Source organism: Hordeum vulgare, chromosome 6H (assembly GCF_904849725.1).
Source record: "Hordeum vulgare subsp. vulgare chromosome 6H, MorexV3_pseudomolecules_assembly, whole genome shotgun sequence".
Classification (NCBI taxonomy): Eukaryota; Viridiplantae; Streptophyta; class Magnoliopsida; order Poales; family Poaceae; genus Hordeum; species Hordeum vulgare.
The window spans coordinates 21,797,137-21,820,482 of record NC_058523.1 but is presented as its reverse complement, the minus strand read 5'-3'; the positions used below and the strand labels follow the sequence as shown (position 1 = coordinate 21,820,482).

The following is a 23,346-nucleotide window of genomic DNA, read 5'->3' as shown; positions in this document are numbered from 1 at the left end:
ATATGAAACCCCTAAACCCTTCAAAACCCCTAAACCATTTCTTAAAAAAAATAAACCCAGCGCCTGGCTGCTGCTGACGCATGACCGCCGTTTAGTCCCGGTCGGTGTTACCGCAAGCGAGACTAAAGGTCCTCCTGCCCTCACACCACAGCGGCCATGTGAAACACCTTTAGACCCGGTTCGTAACACAACCGGAACTAATAGTTTGGGCCATTAGTTCGTATTATTTAGTCCTGGTTGCAGAACCGGGACTAATGACCCGTTTTCCACTAATGTGATGAAGGGAAGCTATACACTCAATATTTGTCCCCAAACATTACACCAATGGACTTGTACAAGAAGCTTCAAGAGTTACAACAAGGGACTAGAACAGTAGAATACTAAAAAGAGATGGAGTCCCCGACGATAAGAACTAGCATGAAATAATCTGGTGACCAAACCATGGTAGCACATGGAAGAATAAGAGGAGCAAACCATGGCTCGCTTCCTCAGCGGCTTGAACCATCCTACCTCCAACCGTATTTGACTTTGGTGGAATTGGTGCACCAAGCAACAAGGCATCAACATCCTTCCTACTGTCGTTACTGTTCTCACTGCTTTCGCGTTTTCCTCACCATATGCCGTATAGTTCGACGAAATTTCCGAATTTGACTTGTTTCAAGTTGCACCTAGGGCCATGTGTTCTGGTTTATATATTGCTACATGGCTTATTTTTTGGTTCGTCTACACGATGTATTTACAATAGGATGGGGAGTTGGGGGACCAAACAAAAAGTTGTTAAATAAAATTATTCACTCCGTTCCTAAATATAAATCTTTTTAAAGATTCTATTCTATTATGAACTACATACAGATGTATATAAATATATTTTGGAGTGTAGATTCACTCATTTTGCTTCGTAGGTAGTTTGTAGTGACATCTTTAAAAAGACTTACGATTTAAAAATGGTGGGAATATAATGGAAAAAAAGATACACATCCCTTGAAATGGACGTAACGTACCCATTGTACCTCAACTAATGGAGAAGAACTTTTGGAACCTGGGTGTATATACATCCTATATGCAAAAGGAATTTAGCAATTCAACAAAAAGTCCAAAAACTCTGAAAATATTTTTGAAATAAACTTGACCTTCCATTATACTTATAAAAAAATCCACAAAAGGAAAATTACACTTTGACTTCTTTTCAAAAAGACAAATATTCAGTCAAAATAGTGTGGATAGTGATCTACGATAGCAAATATATTTTTTCTTTTTTTTCCATAAGTCAATATTGACTTTTTTTTTCTTGAAAATGTATATACTAGTACAAAAAAAGTTAAGTTTTTATCTAAAAATACTTTGAAACTTTTTTGACTTTCTAATTAGCTATTACAAAAAAATTCTCATATAAGATGCTTATACAACCAGGAACCAAATTGTACTTTCCCTCAACTAATTTGTTTTATACTAGGTTTGAGGCTTTGAGCTATAATGTGGACTCACTTCGCCATCAATGATACCAGTTTACTTTGTGTAACAGTGTGTCAGGCGACGACTTGACCATGGAGATTGCATGAAGTCTAGTCGATCCATCAGTTGACCCTTGATTATATAGAGTATGCAGTGGTTTGCGAGCTAGCTTTGGCAGATCCCGAGCCACCATGGCCACACCCTTGAGATCCCGATTGCTGCCATTGCCAGTCCTCCTACTCGTTCTTGCAGGTGCAGCAGCCATTGTTGGTGAGCAAGATGAGCAGCAGCCGATCACGCATCCGGGCTGCCCTGACAAGTGCGGCAACATGAGCATCCCCTTTCCCTTCGGCCTGATGCCGGGCTGCTTCCGCGAGGGCTTCCAGGTCACCTGCGACCACTCCTTCGACCCGCCTCGAGCCTTCCTCGCCGGCAGCAGCATCACACTCAACGAGGCCGACAGCTGGGCGGCGGCGCTCCTCGGTGCCTCCTATTTGGAGTACTCGTACCCCAAAACCTCGTGGTGGTTGGTGGAGGTCATGGACTTATCGGTCGACAGGAGCGAGGCACGGGCACACGGCCCCATCACGTCCCGCTGCAGCACCAACGTCACTCACTTCAAGCTCAAAGAAAAGACAATGACGCTGGAGGGACCGCTGGCCGTCTCGGAGGCGCTCAACGCCGTCGTCGGTGTCGGCTGGAGTGTCAGCGTCATGGACAGCTCGCGCTCCACCTACCCTTCGACGTTCGCCTGCCGCTCGGAGCTCGCCGCCGGCCACCTCGAGCACGCAAGAAACGGGTCGTGCGCGGGACAGGGCTGCTGCGAGGCCGCCCTGAGCTCGAAGACCGTCTACAGCACCGTCAATGGGGCCGCGCCAGAGGTCAATGCCGAAAACAACACTCTGTGGAGGACCAGCCCGTGCTCCTATGCCATGGTGGTTGAGAAGTCACGCTACAGCTTCTCTACGGCGGACCTGTACGGCTACGAGGTGCTGCTGGGGAGGTTCCCCAGGGGCGTCCCCGTCGTGCTCGACTTCGCCATCGTCGGGGACGCCGCTTGCCCGGGGAAAGACCAGCGGCCGCCGCCGGACTACGCGTGCGTCAGCAACAACAGCTATTGTGCCAATGCCACAGTTGGCCAGTCAAGCTATGCACCCAGACTCAGCTACGTGTGCAAATGCTCGGAGCACTACAAGGGCAATCCTTATATCGCTGATGGCTGCAGAGGTTTGTCCAAATGTCCTGATCTCCAGAAATTAATAATTTCCATCCTTTCACAGACGATTAATTATTAACTCAGGTTTCTTAAACCTTTGAAGACATCGATGAGTGCCAGTTCCCTGACCTATATAATTGCTCGAGCAAGGGCATATGTATAAACAGACTGAATGGCTACGATTGCCCATGCAAGCCCGGAATGAAAGGCGATGGGAAATTAGGACATTGTGCAGAAAAATTCCCCCTAGTAGCCAAGGCGATTGTCGGTAAGTAAATGGCATGTATATTTATGTTTTTATGTACAGAAAAATGTTGAATTTTGAGCTTTACATTCTAGAATGTCCCTGTTCTCCGCCATATCATTTTAGAATGGCCAGTGCTAGGCGCCTGCGCACTAGCCTAATTTTTCGGCCATCAACCCGGAGCCATTCTATCTACACGCACCAGCCGTCAGATCTTTTCCCATCCTCCCTCTTCATCGTCAACCGGCCTCTCGCATGGGAGGAAGAGAGAGGAAGGAGAGCGTCACTACCACACGCGCCGACCGCCTCGCCTCGTCTCCTCGTCTTCTCTCACCGTTGATCGACACCGGTCGCTGCCCTAGACGCCAGTCGCCGCCCTCGTCGCCGGTTGCCACTATGAAAACAGATGCGATAACGCTTGCCTCGTAGCAGGGGCGTCTTCGTGTTAATATAGGCACATAGCCGGCTAGGGTTACACAAGATTACAGGGTGGTTAGGTGTTGGATTGATATACAAGTTATATCTCAACAACCTACTAGAACTACAACTTAAACCGATTTATCTCTACACCGGATATACATTACAATATTTAACACTTCCCCTCAATTACAACTATCTAAGTTGAGATTGTTTCTAAATGCCTCTAACTGTCGAACGGTAAGTGGTTCAGTAAAACCATTTGCAACTTGATCACCAGTTGGTACAAATCTAATATCCATTAGCTTGTCTACCACTCGTTCTCGAACAGAATGGTAATCAATCTCAATGTGCTTTGTCCTGGCATGAAAAATAGGATTAGCAGACAAATATGTTGCACCAAGGTTATCACACCACAATGCGGCTGCCCTTGGATGTCGAACACCCAATTCTGTCAACAAATTCTGAACCCAAATGATCTCAGCAGTTGCATTGGCTAAGACATTATACTCAGCTTCAGTACTTGACCTGGACACTGTAGGTTGCTTACGAGCACTCCATGAGACTAGATTACCTCCAAGAAAAACAGCAAAACCTTCAGTGGATTTCCTATCATCAGGACACCCTGCCCAATCTGCATCTGAGAAAGCACTTACAAGCATAGAATCTGTTTTGCTTATTTTAAGTCCATGACTCTTTGTTCCCTGAAGATATCTCAGTATCCTCTTTACTGCTGTCCAATGTACACTAGTAGAAGCATGTAAAAACTGGCACACTTTATTTACTGAGTATGAAATATCAGGTCTAGTCAGTGTCAAGTATTGTAATGCACCTACAATACACATGTATTGGGTGGAGTCATGTGCTCCCAATATTTCTCCATCATGAAGAGACAGTTTTTCAGAAGTAGACAAGGGAGTGGTAGAAGGTTTACATCCCTTCATCCCTATTCACTGGAGTATTTCTGTACATACTTTTCTTGTGACAAAAGAATTCCAGTGCGTACACGTTTTACCTCAATGCCAAGGAAGAAGTGCAAATCCCCAAGATCCTTAAGTGCAAAATCCTTGCCTAGATCCTTAAGAAGAGCCTCCACCGCTTGAGGGGAGGAACTTGTGACCACAATATCATCAACATAAATGAGCATAAAAATAGTGATTCCATGCTTATGATAGAAGAAAAGTGAGGTATCTCCCTTGGATGGAACAAAACCTAGAGATTGTAGTTTTGAAGACAACCGAGAGTACCAAGCCCTAGGTGTCTGTTTCAACCCATATAATGCCTTCTCAAGCTTCCACACATGGTGAGGTGAATTAGGATTTTCATACCCAGGAGGTTGCCTCATGAACACTTCCTCTTTCAGAACGCCATGCAAGAACGCATTCTTCACATCTAGTTGTCTCATGCACCAATTTCGAGACACTACAACAGAAAGGATCAACCTAGTCGTAGCAGCTTTAACTACAGGACTAAACGTGTCCTCATAGTCAATGCCATACCTCTGTTTAAACCCCTTGGCAACCAGGCGTGCTTTATACCTGTCAACACTGCCATAAGATTTCCTTTTTACCTTATAAACCCATTTGCAATCAATGATATTTCTGCCCTTGGCCGGAGGAACTAAACCCCAAGTCTTGTTTTTCATGAGAGAAGAAAACTACTCATCCATTGCCTCCCTCCATCGAGGCTTACCAAGCACTTCTTTTAAAGTCTGTGATTCACCTGTGGCACAAAATGAGCCCCAACGGATACAGCCATCACGATATACCTTTGGTTTGATAACACCACCCTGAGATGTGGTGTGTGCACGTTCAGGTGGAGGCAGGGCTGGGCGTGAAAGCTGTTGCTGAAGGCGGTTTGACGAAGAAGAAAGAGCAGATCTGGAGTTCTCTGAAGATCCGGAGGTAGACTCCTGTAGCAACTCCTGTAGAGATTCGGTTGGGGACGCGTCGTCTGCATGCAGGCCTGCATGCGAGTCCGCGCCACGCGCTGGCGACCCACCTGCCGCCGCGCTTGATCCTGACGCGGGCGATCCACCTGGCGTCGCGCCCGAGGACCCAGCCGCCAACCCACCTTGCCCTGTACTGGCCATCGGAGACGGGGCAGCGGCACGTGCCGGGGACTCACCTGTCCCCGTGCCTGGGAGGCCAACCAGCGCCCCGCCCGTCGCAACACCCGAGGGCCCGACCAGCGGCCACTACCACACGCGCCGACCGCCTCGCCTCGTCTCCTCGTCTTCTCTCACCGTCGATCGACACCGGTCGCTGCCCTAGACGCCAGTCGCCGCCCTCGTCGCCGGTTTCCACCTAAGTTTCTCATCGGCTCCAAGCATATAACCACAAGCACCCCCGCAGTGGCATCTCCCGGTGGTGACAGCGGCAGCTCGCCGATGAGCTCCATGGTTGCAGTACCGTGATGCGCCGTCGCCTCCCACCTCACCGTTGAAGCGCCATTTTATGGATGTAGCAGAAAAGAACGCCGGACGTAACAAAAAAAATGACGGTTGCAGTAATTTTGTCATCGCCATCGTCGCGGGTCATGACTTCGCCATGATGCATGCAGCAAATTCCTTCGTCGGTAGTAGCAAATCCAATGACAGTTGCAGCAAATTCATCTCATCGGGTCGCAGCTCCGCCATGACGAATGTAGCAAAATGCCTCGCGGGTAGTAGAAAAATTCAACGATGGTGGCAACAAAAAAAGCCACCGCCGTAGTAGGCCGCAACTCCCTGGTGATGGGTGTAGCAAATCTGACGCCGGCAATAGGAAAAAATGGCGACTGTTGCAAGAAAAAATATTGGCCGTTTCCAGCAAAATTCTGGTCGGTGATTGCCTCATTTATTTTGCTCCTTCATCGCCATTGACTTTGGGGTTGCATGGTTCCAACACCAACCAAACGGTGGGTTGCAACTTTTCTACGCTGCTCACCGGCCGATAGAGCAGAGTTGCAACATCTCGCCAGTCGGCGGTACCAGTTTGCCGCCAGTGAGAGATCTTGTGAAACAGAACCGCCACAACTGGAGATTGAAGAAAGAGGAAAGGAGAAGAGGAGTTTCACATGCCACCATGAACACCCGTCTCACGTGGAACGGTTGTTCGTGGGCACGTGAGCCACGGCCGGCCTGCCGGCTCCAAAATTTTCCATTTAGAATGCATATGTTTTTGAAAGAAATGGCAATCGCCGTATTTTCATATATTAGGCAGGGAGAAGATGACAAAAGCGTTCATGATCAATTGATCATGGTGGGTTACAAGAGATTGGTGAGTAGTCACCAGTAAAATACAATCCTGTCAAGCTAGCTGGGGTCTCCGAGTGGTGTCTATAGGCATTTAGCTCCGGCAATTTTCCAGCAATCCGTGTCGCATCTGATCGCCGTGATGTTTCCCTTGATACGGTTGTTCCTCTCTGACATGATATGCCAAGTAAATAGGAAGAACATTGCTTTTAGTTTCGCCTTGAGGTTTGTTCTTGACTGCTGTAGCATGTTGCGCACCCGTTGAGCAGAGGGGGTGGTGTTGTCATCAGTTTTAGACATGATAGATAGTTTTCCACAGCCCTGCCAGGATGAAATTCGGGGCCAATTTTCCTTAGAAACTGGGCACTCCCAGAAAAAGAGAGTAGAGGTCTCCAAGTTCCTCATGCACATAGGGCCGAAGTGTCCGGTTTCCCAGCCTCGCCGCTGGAGTCTGTTGTTGCACCATAGCCTATCTTGCAGTATCAACCCGAAGAAGAATTTGATCTTGCCAGAGTCCCAGGTTTTCCAGATTAGCATTTTGTTGTCTGTCCTTGGCATATAGTCAAACCGAAGATTGTATGCAGAGCTTTCCGTGTATGTCCCAGAGCCGTGCAAGCGCCAAGTGATTTGGTCTTCTACCTGAGGTTGCAGAAACACGTTTGCATCCTGGAGTGCTCTGCATAGATTGAGGAAGTTTTGCACCGGATCATTGTTAGCTTGCTGCCGTAGGTCCTTTACCCAGATATGATTATCCAGAGCATCATCCACACACTTTTTTTTTTCCCTGGAACGCTTGTACATGTATGGGAACAATGCCGCGAGACATGGAGAAGTGAACCAGGAGGAGTGCCAGAAAGATGCGAGCTTGCTGTTTCCGATGATGGTCCTGGTTGCACTGTCAAAAGAGCCCTGTCCTTGGAAGCACACGACACTTCAGAGTGTTATAAATAAACTGATAAAACCTGATGACCACCTCTACCGCATGCATCCCTTATCCATGCAAGGCTTGGTCTCGGTCATGCCTACAAGTTAGGATCCCTAACTGAATCAGTTAGAGCTAGTGCGTGCGTGTGTGCCTTCTCTCTCGCATCCTCTGTACCTCTTAAGGATCAATAACACACGCTGGTTCTATCTTATTCATGCATACGAAATACATTCAACATGGTATCAGTTTAGGTCCTCCGGCCTCCATGCCTCCCACCACAGCTGCCGCCGAGGCGGCCGCCACTGCATCCCTCTCCTCATCCTCCTCTTCCTCCTCTGAGTTGGCTAGTCTCTCCTCCTCCGGACCTAACCCCTACGCCCTCGGTCTCTTCGGCATCCGCGCCGTCATCGACTACAAGCTGGATCTCCACATCGGCCCCTACTCCACCTGGCACGATGACATGGAGCTGCAGGTCGCCAAGTTCGGCCTCCTCGACCACCTTGCCCCCCGCGCCACCGCTCCGCCCGGCGACACCACCTGGCGTCTCCTCGATCTCGACATCAAGTCGTGGATCTTGGCCACGATCTCCGACGAGCTCAAGGCCATGGTCAAGGGCAACTCTTCCGCCCGTGACGTGTGGGTCGCTCTCGCCGCGATCTTCACCGGCAACTGGCGCGCTCGTCAAATGCAACTCCCCACCTAGCTTCTGCACCAGGTACAAGGGACACAGCCCGTCGCCTCCTACTGCGGCCGCATCAAGGCCATCGGCGACACGCTCGCCGACGTCGCGCTGCCCCAGACGGACGACGCGCTGATCGTCGCTCTCATCCACGGCCTCCACGCCCGTCACAAGATGACCGCCAAGATCATCCAGCGGGAGTCGGCCACGATCTCCTTCGCCGAGGCGCAGAACATGCTCGTCCAGGACGAGACGATGGAGCAGTCTTCAGATCGGCTCGCCACCAACACCGCCCTTCTCGCGGCTCATCGCCCGGCGCCCTCCGGCAGCCACGGCGGTCAGCGGTCTTACGGCCCTTCCGGCGTCTCCTCCAACCCCAACACCGGCGGCTCCGGCGGCACTGGCCTCCCATCAGGCTCTCCGTCGCCAAACCAGGGCAAACCGAAGCGGAAACGCTTCAGCAACCACGGCGGCTACGGCTCCGGCTCTGGTTGGTCTCCTCCCAACGGCGTTCGTCCCTGGACTGGCGTCGTTCAGGCCTGGCCGCAGCAACTCACTCCTCCCTTTCATGGGTAATCTTCATTCTGGCAGTGGATCCACAACTATCATAGCGGCAAGGCCCTGGAGAACTTCTCTAGATGAAGGATCCCCAGACCTCCCAGTCAGTTGGCCTGCACACTGTTTTCCATCCTACTTTACATTTATCACCAGATAGTTCTTCATCTTGTGTCCATAAGAAACGATGCCTCACTTTATCGATTTCTCTCAGAAGTTTCTTGGGCGGTCATAGAATAGACAACGCGAAGGTAGGGCGGCCGACAGAACACATCGCACAACTTGGGAGAAGATGTTGACAGAAAATAGCAACTTATGAAGGGAGAAACCTGAACAGCAGCTCCGTCAATGATTCGACACCACGATTCATTGGTCAATGGTGAACAAATCTGAACTTTGCGGATCTGCGGGAGGTTGAAGCGGGGATGGGGGAGCCTGCATGGTTAGTGTTCTCCTGCGATGCGGCTGCGTCTGAAGGAGTGGGTGGATTCAAATTTTGAATCCAATAGCATGCCGGGGTGTGTGGGTCACGGGGTATGGTCTTCCCTCCTGTATGCGAGTACGAGCCAGGGTCGTGCACAGGTACGAGCTAGGCTTTGTTCGTCAGATACGATTTGACTGTATAGAATCCGTATTGCGCAGAAAAAATGAGAACCACATATTCTGGTGGGCCGTGTGGGCCAGGCTCGCCCTGATCCACATGCAGCAGCGACGGCAACGATTGAAGTTGCGCGCACAATGAGTTAGTAATGGCCATATTCGCATATGTTCAGTTCATCTTGGATTGTGTACGAGCTCGGTTGGCTGGGTGAAAGGGACGGATGATGTCCATTGCTAACAGGCCGAGCTCTTCCAATAGTCACAGGCAGCCCCAGATATTTGATAGGGAAAGCCGTGACTTTTCCACCAAAATTTTGCAGGGCATCCTAAACGTTTAGGGAAGCCGTCGCGCGCGGCCTGCGCGGTGGCTGTGTCAGATGGAAGCGTTCCTACTCCCTCGAGAGGGAGCCGCATGTGTTTATATTGATTGGGGCAAAACTCTTGCCTTGGCTTACAAGAAAGATGAAACCGATCTTGGTAGGATTCGGTTGTTATAGAGAATAGGATAGCTACGAGAGAGATAGAGATAGAAGTAGGTTGAGATTACAAACGATATATCTCAATATATCTCTAAGTCTAACATCCTCCCTTAATCTCAACTATCCTACATTAAGATTCCTCTTGAATTCCTCAAATGGCTTGACAGGTAAAGCTTTAGTGAATCCATCTCTGGAAGGAACGAAACGTATGTCTAACTTCTTCTCTGCAACCATTTCTCTGACAAAATGACAGTCAATTTCTATATGCTTTGTCCTGCCATGAAATACTGGATTCGCAGAGAGATATGTGGCTCCTAGATTGTCACACCACAAACATGACACACGATGTTGTTTAACTCCCAGTTCATTTAGCAATGATTCAAGCCAAATGATTTCAACATTTGCATTAGCCAATGATTTATATTCAGCTTCAGTACTTGATCTGGATACAATGGCTTGTTTTCTAGCACTCCAAGAGATGAGGTTAGAACCGAAGAATACTGCCAATCCTCCAGTGACCTTCTATCATCACTGCATCCTGTCCAGTCAGCATCAGAGAAAGCACTAACAAGGGTGGAATTAGAATGTTTAACTTGAAGACCGAAGCTCACAGAATGCTTTATGTACCGTACAATTCTTTTAACAGCAGTCCAATGTATACTGGTAGGTGCATGAAGATACTGACAAACCTTGCTAACAGCAAAGAAAATATCGGGTCTTGTCAGTGTCAAGTACTGTAGAGCTCCCATTGCACTCCTGTATTTTGTGATCTCTTCTTCCTTCAGTGGCTCACCTTCAAATGCTGAGAGTTTCTCTGAAGATGATAATGGTGTAGATGAAGGCTTACAATCCTTCATTCCCATACGAACTAGAAGTTCAGTGGCATATTTTTCTTGATTTAATACTATGCCATCTTGAATCTTCTTCACCTCAATGCCCAAGAAGAAGTGTAGATCACCAAGATCCTTTAATGCAAATTCTGAGCTCAAATCATGTAAGAGGGCATTAGTGGCACTTTGTGAAGAGCTTGCAACTATGATGTCATCAACATATACTAATACAAATATAGTTGTATTTGCCTTGTTATAAATGAATAAAGAGGTGTCAGCTTTGGATGCAACAAAGCCTAGACGTTTCAACTATGAACTTAACCTTGAGTACCATGCCCTTGGTGCTTGTTTTAAACCATAGAGTGCTTTGTCAAGCTTGCATACATAATGAGGTACCTTCTTGTCAACATAGCCAGGTGGTTGTCTTATGTAAACCTCCTCTTCCATAACACCACGTAAAAACGCATTCTGAACATCTAGCTGTCTCAAACTCCATCCCCTGGATACATATATAGCTAACACAAGTCTAATAGTTGCAGCTTTAACAACAAGACTGAAGGTGTCCTCATAGTTCAAGCCATACCGTTGCTTAAAGCCTTCTGCAACTAAACGAGCTTTATACATGTCAATGGAGCCATCTGCTTTTCTTTTCATTCTGTAAACCCACTTACAGTCAATGATATTTTTACCTCTCTTTTCTGGCATAAGATGCCAAGTCTTGTTTCTCATGAGCGCTGAATATTCTTCATCCATTGCATTTTCCCACTTTGGATCTCCTAGTGCATCCTCCAATTTTGCTGGTTCTCCTGCTACACATAACATGCCATATGGAAGAGTGCCATCAGTTCGAACCTTTCGATTTTTTATACCTTTCTGTGACCGAGTCGTGACACGAGAAGTTGTGGCTGGTTGAAGTTGGTTTCGTCGTATTCGCACTGGTTGTGCCACACGAGGTGACGCAGTAGGTTCAGGTGCAAAAGAACTTGGGAACCTCTCAGATTCGCTTTCCGCAGCAGATCCCGAGATCACCTGTGTGGCCTGCAGTGTGTTTGATGTATCAGAGGAACTTGTCGCAGAAGATTCATCGCTGCAGATCGTGTGCGCGCGTGCACATGACAGAGATCCTGACGCGGGCCCCGCAGAATCTGTTGTCGCTGTCGGCTGACGCGTGCAGGTCAGGGATCCCGACGCGGTCGATCCTGACGCGGGCCCCGCCGAACCTGCTGTTGCTGTCGGCCCGCGCGTGGGATGCGGTGCAGAACGCGGATTCCCGCCTCACGTGGCGGCAGCTGATTGGTGGGGAGCGAGGGCGGCGCTGACTGGCGTACGGATCTGCGTGCGCACAGGAGTCTCAGGTGACGCAGGATCTTCCTCGTGCTCCGCGCGAGCTTCGTCCTCTTCTGCCGCATGAAATATAGGCTGCAATTCTCCAAAATTTGGATCATTTTCTTCACCATTTTCTGCGCCATTTGCTGCTGTAGGATCCTGCACACATGGAGGCACATCCCTGCTAGTAGGATTATCAGTTGGATTAGTAAGATTGTCGCCCCCATGATCGGAAGTTTGGAGATGTGGTGGAAGTAGAAGAATGGCTTGTTTGAGAAGTGCTTCGGCATTGGGATGGAGAGTTTCAAAGGGAAATAATGACTCATCAAAGACTACATCACGAGAAATATAAACTCTGCCAGTGGAAACATCTAGGCATTTGACTCCTTTATGAATAGGACTATATCCAAGAAAAACACATTTTTTGAACGAAACGCAAGCTTGCGTGTGTTGTATGGCCGAAGGTTGGGCCAACAGGCACAACCAAATACACGGAGTGACTTGTAGTCAGGAGAAATGCCAAAGAGGCGAGTGATAGGGGTTTCAAAGTTGATGACTTTGCTGGGTAGCAAATTGATGAGATAGGTGGCGGTTAAGAAAGCTTCATCCCAAAATTTTAGTGGCACAGATGAATTTTCTAGTAGGGCTAGCCCTACTTCAACAACATGGCGATGTTTTCTTTTAGTTGAGACATTCTGTTGATGTGCATGAGGACATGCAACATGATGTGAAATACCAAGTTCTTGAAAGAAGAGATTGAGTTTTCCGTATTCACCTCACCAATCTGTTTGCATGGCAATGATTTTGGTGTTTAGTTTGCTCAACAAGATTCTGGAAGTTCTTAAAGACTTGAAAAACTTCGGATCGTTTCTTGAGGAGATAGATCCATGTAAATTTTCTAAAGTCGTCAATGAAGCTCACATAATATGAATGTCTGCCAATAGAGGTGGGGGCTGGCCCCAACACATCTGAAAACATAAGTTGCAAAAGTGCAGTGGAAATACTGGTAGATATGGGGTATGGCAACTGATGACTTTTAGCTTGTTGACATGAATCACAAACAGACTCAATACTAGACTCATGAGAATATGGAAGTTTATTCTTGCTAAGAACAAATTTAACAATAATTGACGAAGGATGACCTAGTCTACTATGCCACTTTGATGAGGAAGGCTTGACAGCAACAAAAGCTTGTTTATTGGATGGTGTTGATGAAGATATGAGCGGGTAGAGACCTCCCACGCATTTTCCCCTAAGGAGTATTTTCCTCGTGTCCAAGTCCTTTACCAAAAAGAAATATGGATAGAACTCAATGAGAACACAATTATCAAGGGTAAATCTATGAACAGAAAGGAGATTCTTTGATGTTGTGGGCACATATAGAACTTTTTTAAGGTGTAGATGTTTCATGGGGATTTTAACAATTGAACTACCAACATGAGTAATTTCCATACCAGAGCCGCTTGCAGTGTGCACTTGATCATGGACACGGTATTTATCTGTGACCGTCAACTTGCCAAGCTCCCTTGTGATATGATTGGTGGCATCGGAGTTGGCATACCAATTTGTGTCAATGCCGTAGGAGTCGGAGGCGACACTTGCCTCCTTTTCTTCATACTCATCTTCCTCATAGCGATCCCAACATTCACGGGCACCCCCGCGATGATGTTTGAGACATATCTGGCACTCGGGGTAATCCCGGTGCGGTGAGCGTTGCTGCTGATGTTGTTGGGGACGGCCACCTCTCCTGTTGCCGCCGTTTGGAGAAGGGGAGAAGGGTGAGCGTCTCCCTCGACCACGGCCTCTGCTGGCACGCCCGCATCCTCTGCCGCGGGACTGGCCACACCCCCTGTACGCCATATTTGCAGAGGTGTTGTAGCCAGTTTCTGTTCCATCACCTAGCATCTCCACCCGCTGACCAAAGGCAGAGATCTGAGCAAAAAGCTTGTCGACGGTGATGGAGACTTTGACAGCGCCAATCGCTGCCACAACCGGGTCGTAGTCCCGATCAAGACCAGCAAGGACATAGTCAACCATCTCTGGATCAGAGACGGGCCGGCCTGCAGCAGCAAGTTCATCTCCCAAATTTTTCATCCGGCCGATAGGAGGTGCTCGACATGGAGCCCTTCTTGGTGGTGGTGATGGCAATTCTCAAATTTGCGATTCGAGATTGGGACTGCGAGGCAAACATAGTGATGATAGCAGTCCATAGATCAATGGTGTTTTCTTTACTCACAACTTGGGCGAGGATTTCCTTTGACAGAGAGTTGAGGAGATGGCTGAGGACTTGTTGATCTTTGGACAGCCATGGAGCATAAAGAGGGTTAGGCACTATGATCGTCGTCTTGTCCGCCTGCTGCTGCTCCACTGTCTTCGTGGGTGCTGCATCGGTTCCATCCAGGAGGCCGGTGACCTGCGCTCCTCGCAGGCCCGGCATCACTTGGGCTTTCCATAGGAGAAAGTTCCCCTTGATGAGCTTCTCGGCGGGCGGCGCTCCAAGGTTGAGGGCGACGGTAGCCGAAGAAGACATGGCGATCGGTTTTGGCAATCGGTGGAGTTTTTGTTTTGGCTAGATAGATGGAAAGAGGATGGCTCTGTATACCATGTCAGATGGAAGCGTTCCTACTCCCTCGAGAAGGAGCCACATGTGTTTATATTGATTGGGGCAAAACCCTTGCCTTGGCTTACAAGAAAGAGGAAACTGATCCTGGTAGGATTCGGTTGTTATAGAGAATAGGATAGCTACGAGAGAGATAGAGATAGAAGTAGGTTAAGATTACAAACGATATATCTCAATATATCTCTAAGTCTAGCAGTCCACACATGCAACATTTTTTAGTCCAAATTTGCTACAATTGTGGTTAATTTTGCTACAAGTCTTTTCCATTTGTTACAATTTGTTCATTAAAATAGTTGCATCCACGTTTGGTTGCAAGTCGAGTTCGTTGGTTTTTTTTTTGGCTACAATCGGTGTTTTGATTTTTGCTACAACTGTGTTAATTTTTGCTACAACCGATATCATTTTTTGCTGCAACCATTCATTAAAAAAGTTGCATACACGTTCCTCAGAGTTGCAACCCGAGTTCACCGGATTGTTTTTGCTACAACCCACATTTTGTTTTGCTACCACGCATCATCAGCGTCATTTTTTTGCTACGACCATGTTGATATTTTTTTGCTACAACCATATTTTTGTTACAACCGTGGATGAAAATTGATGCATCGTGGTCGAAATTTGCTGCATCGAATTTATTTGATGCATGAATAGATCTAACGGTGCGGCCCGCGGATCTGACGGCCGTGCTGCGACCGACGCGAGCGTTCGGACCGATGCGCCGGCGCACAGTAGTGCCCAAACATTTATGTCAAGTAACGGTGGACTTGTACGCATTCAAGTGCAACCCTGATGCACCATCAAAAGGTCTGATGATGTGCATTAACTTGTCAACCACCTCCCTGTCTGGGTTAGCAAAGATAAACGCGTCGTCTGCATAGAGGCTAGTCACAGCTTGAGGTCTCGTCCAGGCAGTGGGGCAATGTTGCCCATCTGAGCAGCTCTGGCGATCAGATGGTGCAACACATCAATAGCAATGATCAAGAGCAGGGGCATACCGGCTCTCCATGACGAAGACCACGGCGGTGCTTGACTGATCTCCCAGGGGTGCCATTTAACAAGAAGGATGAGGAGGTCAAAGCAAGGAGCATGGTGATCCAATATCACCATCGTGCACTAAAACCCAAATGTTGGAGTAACTCAAGAATGAATTCCCAGGAAACTGAGTCGAAGGCTCTTGCAACGTCAATCTTGATCAGGAGCGCCGCCTTTTTCCTCTGGTGTAGTGAGCGGACCGATTTCCTGAGATAGAAGAAGTTGTCTTGCAGGCATCTTGACTTCAGGAAAGCACTCTGTGTCAGCGAGATGATCGATCCAATCTTCTTCGTTAGCCGGATGGATAAAACTTTGGTGATTAGCTTTGCCATTGAATTGATCAAAATGATGGGCCTGCACTGCCCTGTAGTCCCCCACAGATTCAGCCCCATCCCTTTTCGGAAGCAGATCAACAAACACTGAACTTATCTTGGCCAAATTGTCAACTGATAGGCCGTGGAATTGGTGGTACACAACCACCACTTCGTCTTTGATCAGGTCCCTATTGCAGAACATGGCAGCTCCGCCTCTAGTTCCTATCGCCGACAGCACGACGAAGTCTTTCATTCATCCTCCACCTATGTCTTTCACTATTTTCTATGTCCAGGAATCAATTTTTGTTTCCTGAACACATAGAATGGCAAGTTTGTGTGTTGCTGCCACCTCTGTGATTGCTTCACTTTTCGCTGCCAAGTTCAGTCCACGGAGGTTCCAGGACATGATTGTGCAGTTTGTGTTCCTCATGGGGCACCAGGAATTCCTCCATAGGCAACATGTAACTAATGGAGAAGGTGAACACAACCGCTACAACCTTGACATGCCGACAGCCACCAATAGGCAACAACTTCCACTAGCATGGGAGCTTGCAAACTAACCTAACACTGGAACTAATCATGATCCCTAACTCAAGGTAGCCGCATGCAGACTGCCTTAGGAGACTAATTCTAAAACAATACTCCCTCTGTCCCAAAATAAGTGTCTCAACTTTATACTAGCTCTAGTATAAAATTATACTAAGCTTAAGACACTTATTTTGGGACGGAGGAAGTACAACATAACTAAACATCATCCCCCTCGGGGGTACCAACCGGGCCAGCAAGCCCAGCAGCAATGCGAAGAGCTAGGGGATCCTGGTTGGTGAGCATGGCCAGGCCGTCAATGTGTTCAGTAGTGAGGCTGGTCGTAATGATAGTATCATAGGTAGTATCATGCATGCTAACTAGGCAATTTTAATGAGGTGGTATAAAATTAAATAAAAAAAGAGAGGGTTGAGTATCATATTATGATACCGTATCGTATTAAATGTTATGCTGCTATGTGTCATGCATGGCAATAAATAATACATTTTATGATACTAACATATGATACTATGCATTAGGAGTGTAGTATCATACATTAGTATCATATGCATGATATTACTATATGATACTCCTCATTACAACCAGCCTGAGAGGCTCGTCGAACTTCTTGATCAACGCCTTCGCGGCCTTTGAGGTCATCTTGTCTTTGGGGCCGAGCAGCCAAGGTCGCACACAAGCCTGAGGCCAACTCCATCGCGCGACCCCAAACGGACGTCCGGTTTGACCGGATTTTGTCCGTTTGGGACGGCAATGGATTCGTCCATGTCCACTTCTGTCCGTTGGGTCACACGTGCGCCCACCGCGCGGGCGCACCCCAGATCATGTCCATGTTGGACGTGATTAAAAAAATAAAAAACTTAAATAAAAAGTAAATAAACGCAGTTAAAAAAAACTTAAAACATAACATTAAGGGTCACGGCCACAAAACGGCCCAGTTTCACCGTCGTCGACATAATTAACATAAAAAACGCCCGTCGATGTCGTGTCCGTCGCCGTCTTCAGTGGCCGCCGGTGTCGTCGTCGTCGGTGACGAGGTCGACGTAGGCCGGCGGCGTCCAGAGATGGGCCGACAGTCCGTGGTGCGCGGGGGCGGGCTGGATGCCTCCCGTGGCGAGGCGTCCCGCTCAGATGACCACGGCGGCGTGGGGCACCAGTTCACGCCCCCCACTGCGTGCGCCATGCACGACCAGCTCCACTGCTGGCCCACCAGATCCGGAGGGAACGCGGCCACCGGGGCGTCCTCCATCACCTCCTCCTTCTCCATCAGCTCGGGGATGGCGACGTCGCCGGCCGCAGAGAGGGCCATTGCGTCCTGTAGGCCCGGCCATTGGCGTTCATCATGCGTGATCATGGAGTCCTCCATGACACGTTGCATGAGCCGGGCCTCCTCCTACGTTGTCATGCGACGAGGTGGAGGTAGTGACGGAGACGGGGAAGGCGATGGCGTGTGCGTGAGGCCGCGCACCTCCCGTGTCGGCGAAGTACGAGGCACGCCGCACGTCGTGCTCGTCCCTGAGCCACGTGTCCCAGAGCACGGAATCAACGGCGTATCTGTCGTCGTAATACAGGTCATCGGGGAGGAGGCGGTGGCGGCGCTCGATCTCGTCGCGGCGCGCGCGGCCGCTCGTAGGCACCGATGGGATCGGGACCCGTTTGGCGGAGAGGTGCCAGTTGTTGGGTAGGTGGACGTCGCTCCACGAGACCGGCGTCCTCGTCTTTCAGTAGCGCCGGCATACCACAGCGCTGAGGTACTGCTGGTCGCGCTGGCCGGCAGGCCTAGGGCCGATGGTGAAGGGAGCAGGCGCGGAGGCCCGGCGCGGTGGCGATGCGGCCTCCTCCTTCACGGAGCCGGGGCGGCGTCCCGACGAGGAGCCAGCCTCGCGGTCGTGCTTCCCCTTGCGGCCATAGTTCCAGAGCCCCATGGCTGCCAGGCGGCCGACCGGCGAGTTCGAGGCTAGGGTTTGGGTGTCGGGTTTCGAGGAGGCCGCGGGGTGTAGTGGGAAGTGTGGACGACGACCGGTCCACGTCTTTCCCATTTAAGAAGAACCGCGACAGTCCATGGGCGGATGACAGGCAGGCCCAGCCGCTCGTGCGCATTGATGTGGGCGTGGGTGGGAGGTAGGTGGCCGTCTGCCACGTGGCCCCGACGCGGACTAGCGCGCGTCCGTTTGGTGTCTCCCGCGATCCAAACCCCGCGCAAGTTTACGCTCGAAATGGATCGCCCCAGACACAAAACGGACAAGATGGGTCTGGACCGTCTCGCGCTGGGCCGACCGGTTTGTACCTTTTACCCCAAACGGACGGGACCGGACAGGATGAAGTCGCGCGGTGGAGTTGGCCTAAGGGTTGCCCGGTGCGCCATCGGAAACGTAGAACGGTTGCTGGCCTGTCGAGCACTCTGTCGTGCAGGGGCTGAAGCAGTCCTTGTCTTCAAGGGTGTAGAAGAGCATGGCGGGGGAAGCAGATGAGGAGCAGGGACGTCAGCAAACAGGCTGTGAGTGGTTGCTGCATCGTCTTGATCTTGGATGGCCATTTGTTGGACCCTCTGGGTGACCACACCCAGCTGCAGGCCATCACAGGAGGCTGGAGCAGGAGTGCAGCTCGCCTGGGAAGACAGTACAACTTCGATTGGAGTGTTGGGAAAGCAAAGGGGCTCAACAACCGCAACCGCAACATCTTTGTCGATGTCGGATGCCACAGCAGAGTGCGCCATCGGCGGGGGGAGCAGTCTCTCCCTTGAAGAAGGAAGCCATCGGGTCCAGGGAAGCTCGGCCTTGCGCAGCACGCAGAATGCGTACTCCACGGCCCGACACGACCTGCTTGCCCCTCAAATGTGTCACGCGGTGCTGACGTTCTTGATGGCTTGTGGGCGTGCAGCAGTGTTGCCGCTGCTGCGGCTGCATGGACGCCCGTTTGTTGTAGGTAATGCGCCCGCGCCGAGTCCTTGCATGAGCGGTGCCCTCCAACATCGTCTCCGTCGAGGGCATGCCTAGGCCCACCAAAAGGCATGGCATGGCAGCCAGTGGACACCACGGCAGGTCCCGCGCATTTGTCTTGCTCGTAGTCTTATGGGGCTTGGCCGTCCTCCACCTTCATCAGCCAGGTGGCGGGGAAGGCCGCCGGGAACAACCTGTTGTCGCCGTCGGACTTAGAGGAGGGAATGCCGCTCTGCGGCGACGAGGACGAGTGCGGGGACAATGACGTACGGGCTTCAACGCGGTTGACGTGGATGAGCATGTCACGACCAGGAACGCACCCACGAAGGCGGTGCCATGTCCCGACTAGGAGGGGAGAAGCCGTACATTTCCTTAGTTCTTCCAGCGCCACGCTTCACGAACCAGAGCATGTGCTTGGTCGGAATGTGGGCGACATACCACACCCAGACCCACACACACCAAACGTCTTCGTGTGGCCTTGCTCGTAGGTCCTGCTGTTGAGGCGGTCTGCCCTGCACCGGTCACCCAGGGCCTCCTTGACACCCTCGATCGAGCCACGAGAGTTGCAACGGTAGGTCTTCGATGGCAGCACGCACATGCAGCTTGAAGTTGTTGTGGGTCATGTGGTCGTCCTCATGCCACGCCTTCATCATGTAGGCGAGAAGTGAAGCACGAGAGTGTTTGCTAGTAGAATACATACATAAATGAGTTCATATAACTCTAATTGCGAATGCTTACGTATGTACTTGTTTCTTTCTACTACGTGTCCTCATTTTATACCAGATTTTTGGAAAGAACGGGGTCTAAGTCTTCCTTCTACGCTATTATTGGGTCAGTGGGCGCCGCCGGCTTGATCGATGTTGATTTGCAACGGACAATGCTACTTCCTCCGTCACGGTTTAGAAGGCGTGTTTGAAAATTCTCTGAAACCAAGGTGGTTATTGATTGGCTGTGAGATGGGGTTGAAAATAGCATTCACACTACGCATGCATATAGAAGTAGTACAACGGAGAATTAATTAGCTATTAGGAGTAGATGCAATTCATCCTAAACCTTGTCTATTGTGAAAATACACATAAATTTAACCATGCATTCTAAACTTTGACGAAGGTAGTACAAAGTTAGTTGAGCATGCATGGAATTGCACACCATTCATTGCATCCAACACTATATTTTCTCCCAAAATTCAGTTTTTTCAGTTTTTGACCACCATGCAATAAACTCATCATAGCAGAAACCTCCCCATCTTAGGGAGGTCCAAATATCTGAGCTACGATACATATTGCTTGTCTTATTAGGGTTGAGGATTCGAGGTGCACACACAATAGAAATCTTTCCTCCTCTTGCTAGTAATGAAGATATTGATACTTCTAGTCTTAAATCAAACTCTAAAATTTTGTTGATGGTGTTATTTCGTTCATATTATATTTTCTACTATAACATTTATTAGAACTTTTGAGTAAGTTTTTACTGTCCATGTAGGTACAATCGGCTGTGTTTTTGTCATTGTAGTTATGTCATTTCTACTCCTTCTTCGCAAAGAGAAAAACAAGACAAAAGAGTTCTATAAAAAGAATGGTGGGCCTACACTAGAGAAAGCAAAAAATATAAAAGTTTTCAAAGAGGATGAGCTCAAGCCTTATTTAAAAGATAGCAATTTTATTGGAAAAGGTGGTTTCGGTGCAGTTTACAAGGGCAACCTTGGTAATGAACCAGTTGCAATCAAGAAGACTATTAGTGGTAGTCTGCTAGAGAATGAACAATTTGCAAATGAGGTCATCATACAATCCCAAGTCATCCACAAGAACATTGTTAGGCTCATAGGTTGTTGCCTGGAAGTTGATACCCCATTGCTAGTATACGAGTTTCTTTCCAAGGGTAGCCTCCATGACATCCTTCACGGCAACGACAAGAAGCCTCTGAGCTTGGATACACGTTTAAGTATTGCTGCAGAATCTGCAGATGGTCTAGCTTACATGCATTCAAAAGCAAACACCAAAATCCTACATGGGGATGTTAAACCAGCAAATATACTTTTGGACGATAGGTTTGTTGCCAAGATTGCAGACTTTGGCATATCGAGGTTGATTGTGAGAGACAAGCAACACACCGGGAAAGTCATCGGTGACATGAGTTATATGGATCCCGTATATCTACAGTCAGGCTTACTAACTGAAAAGAGTGATGTATACAGTTTTAGAGTTGTGCTCTTGGAACTTATTAGTAGGAAGAAGGCCACACACTGTGACAACAATAGCTTAGTGAGCAGTTTCCTTGAAGCTGATAAAAGGGAGAAAGTATCCGATTTTTTTGATAATGAAATTGCAATAGGAGAAGATTTGGAGATCCTTCAAAGTCTACCAGGGATGGCAATCGAATGTCTCAGCCTTGATGTGGATAAAAGACCAGACATGACAGATATAGCACATCACCTTCTCTTACTGAATAAATCCCGTAAATTGTAAGCCGTTTCAAGTAAGTTATTTGATATTTAGTTAGTATATATTTATGTCATGATTTCGAATAAGGACAATTCATATCAATACTTTTTATTGTATTATTTTGAGCAAAACATTTTCAATAGATGTAGAGGATGCACCCATTAATTTCCTGAAATTTCTTATTTCGCCGTTACTCACTCATCGTGTAACCATATTTTGAAGTTACCAAATGTATGTATTGCACTGATTCACCGAATTCCTAAATGTGTGTAGCATGCTACACTGAACATGGGTAGCCAATAGTCAAATGAAGAAAATATGTAGCCGGATACATCATGGACTGCTATATGTCGTGTTTCGGAGAAGAAGTAGACAAGTGATACAGCGATGGCAGTGGTGGGTTGGAATATTATCTGGGTACATACAATAATGTTTGGCAGGGACTTGATTGGGTCTTCTTTTTCTTTTTCTTTTTCTTTTTTGAGGGATACGACTTTGCAAGCTTTGTTTGGGAGAGAGCAAAAAGGGGATGTACTTCATAAATTAAAACCTAATGACTGGGTCTAGAAAATGAATCATTTGTATCGTGGTAGTGAAAATTTTAGTTCGGACTTTCACATTGGAAGGGGTAGGCAAGGCTTTGAAAATTATGAAACGTACACATGGTTCATTGAAAGGGGCAGGCAAGCTTTGAAAAATATGAAATGTACACAAAATTTTAGTATTTTGAAAAGTAAGGTCATTGCAACAAAATTTAGTTACGGATTTTAAGAAAACACGCACACGCACACGCACATAGACACACGCGCACACACACACACAATATCTGTGTGTGGGGGGCATAGGCCATCACATCATGACAAAAGATGTAGACTTGAGCAGTCGGGGTGTTTATACAAATCATCTCACTGGCATGTCAAGAAAGAAGATCGAACGGAAGCAAATCATAGAACTAGAATATGTGAAGACAATTTTCTTGATATAATACAACACAATTATTGTGTGATCAACAAGCATCTTAGGAAGATGAGAGCACGTAAACAATTTATTATTTCTTCTATCACCACTTCATGATGTTGCTTACAAGCTTTGTTTGTTCTATAACTTGCACAACGAGCGGATGGTGTCATACTCAGCTGGATCATATAGTGCAAGACTATATATCCAAGGAGCGGGCCAATGGATGTCTTCATGCCTCGCTCGTAGTTACCGCCAACGCTGCTGATGAAGTAGCACATATCACCAATGACAATGAGCATGATGGTGTTGTCGCCGGTACTGGAGTATATGGAGTGGTTCGGATCATGTTTGCATGAGTTGTGCCCGCCTTCGTCCACCATCGCCATGTTGTGTATCTCTGGGTCATACATGAACGCTGCATTCATTCATTGAATTAGACGTAGAAAAACGTTCCATAGTATGCTATGTTAGTCATACTTAACCATTTAATCTACTCACCTAAAAAAAATGAACCGGGCTTCTCCCCTTTCCATTAAATGCAT

The 23,346-nt window shown here is 48.3% G+C and overlaps 1 protein-coding gene across 1 annotated transcript; it reads left to right on the top strand.

The window, feature by feature from the left end:
* Window positions 1–1,609: 1,609 nt before the first annotated feature.
* Window positions 1,610–22,042, top strand: LOC123403516 (wall-associated receptor kinase 4-like). Its single transcript, XM_045097448.1, has 3 exons — window positions 1,610–2,679; window positions 2,772–2,936; window positions 20,886–22,042. Exons 1-3 carry the CDS (start codon window positions 1,644–1,646, stop codon window positions 21,866–21,868), a joined length of 2,184 nt encoding a protein of 727 aa, XP_044953383.1. The 5' UTR covers window positions 1,610–1,643; the 3' UTR covers window positions 21,869–22,042.
* The last annotated feature ends 1,304 nt before the right edge of the window (window positions 22,043–23,346 follow it).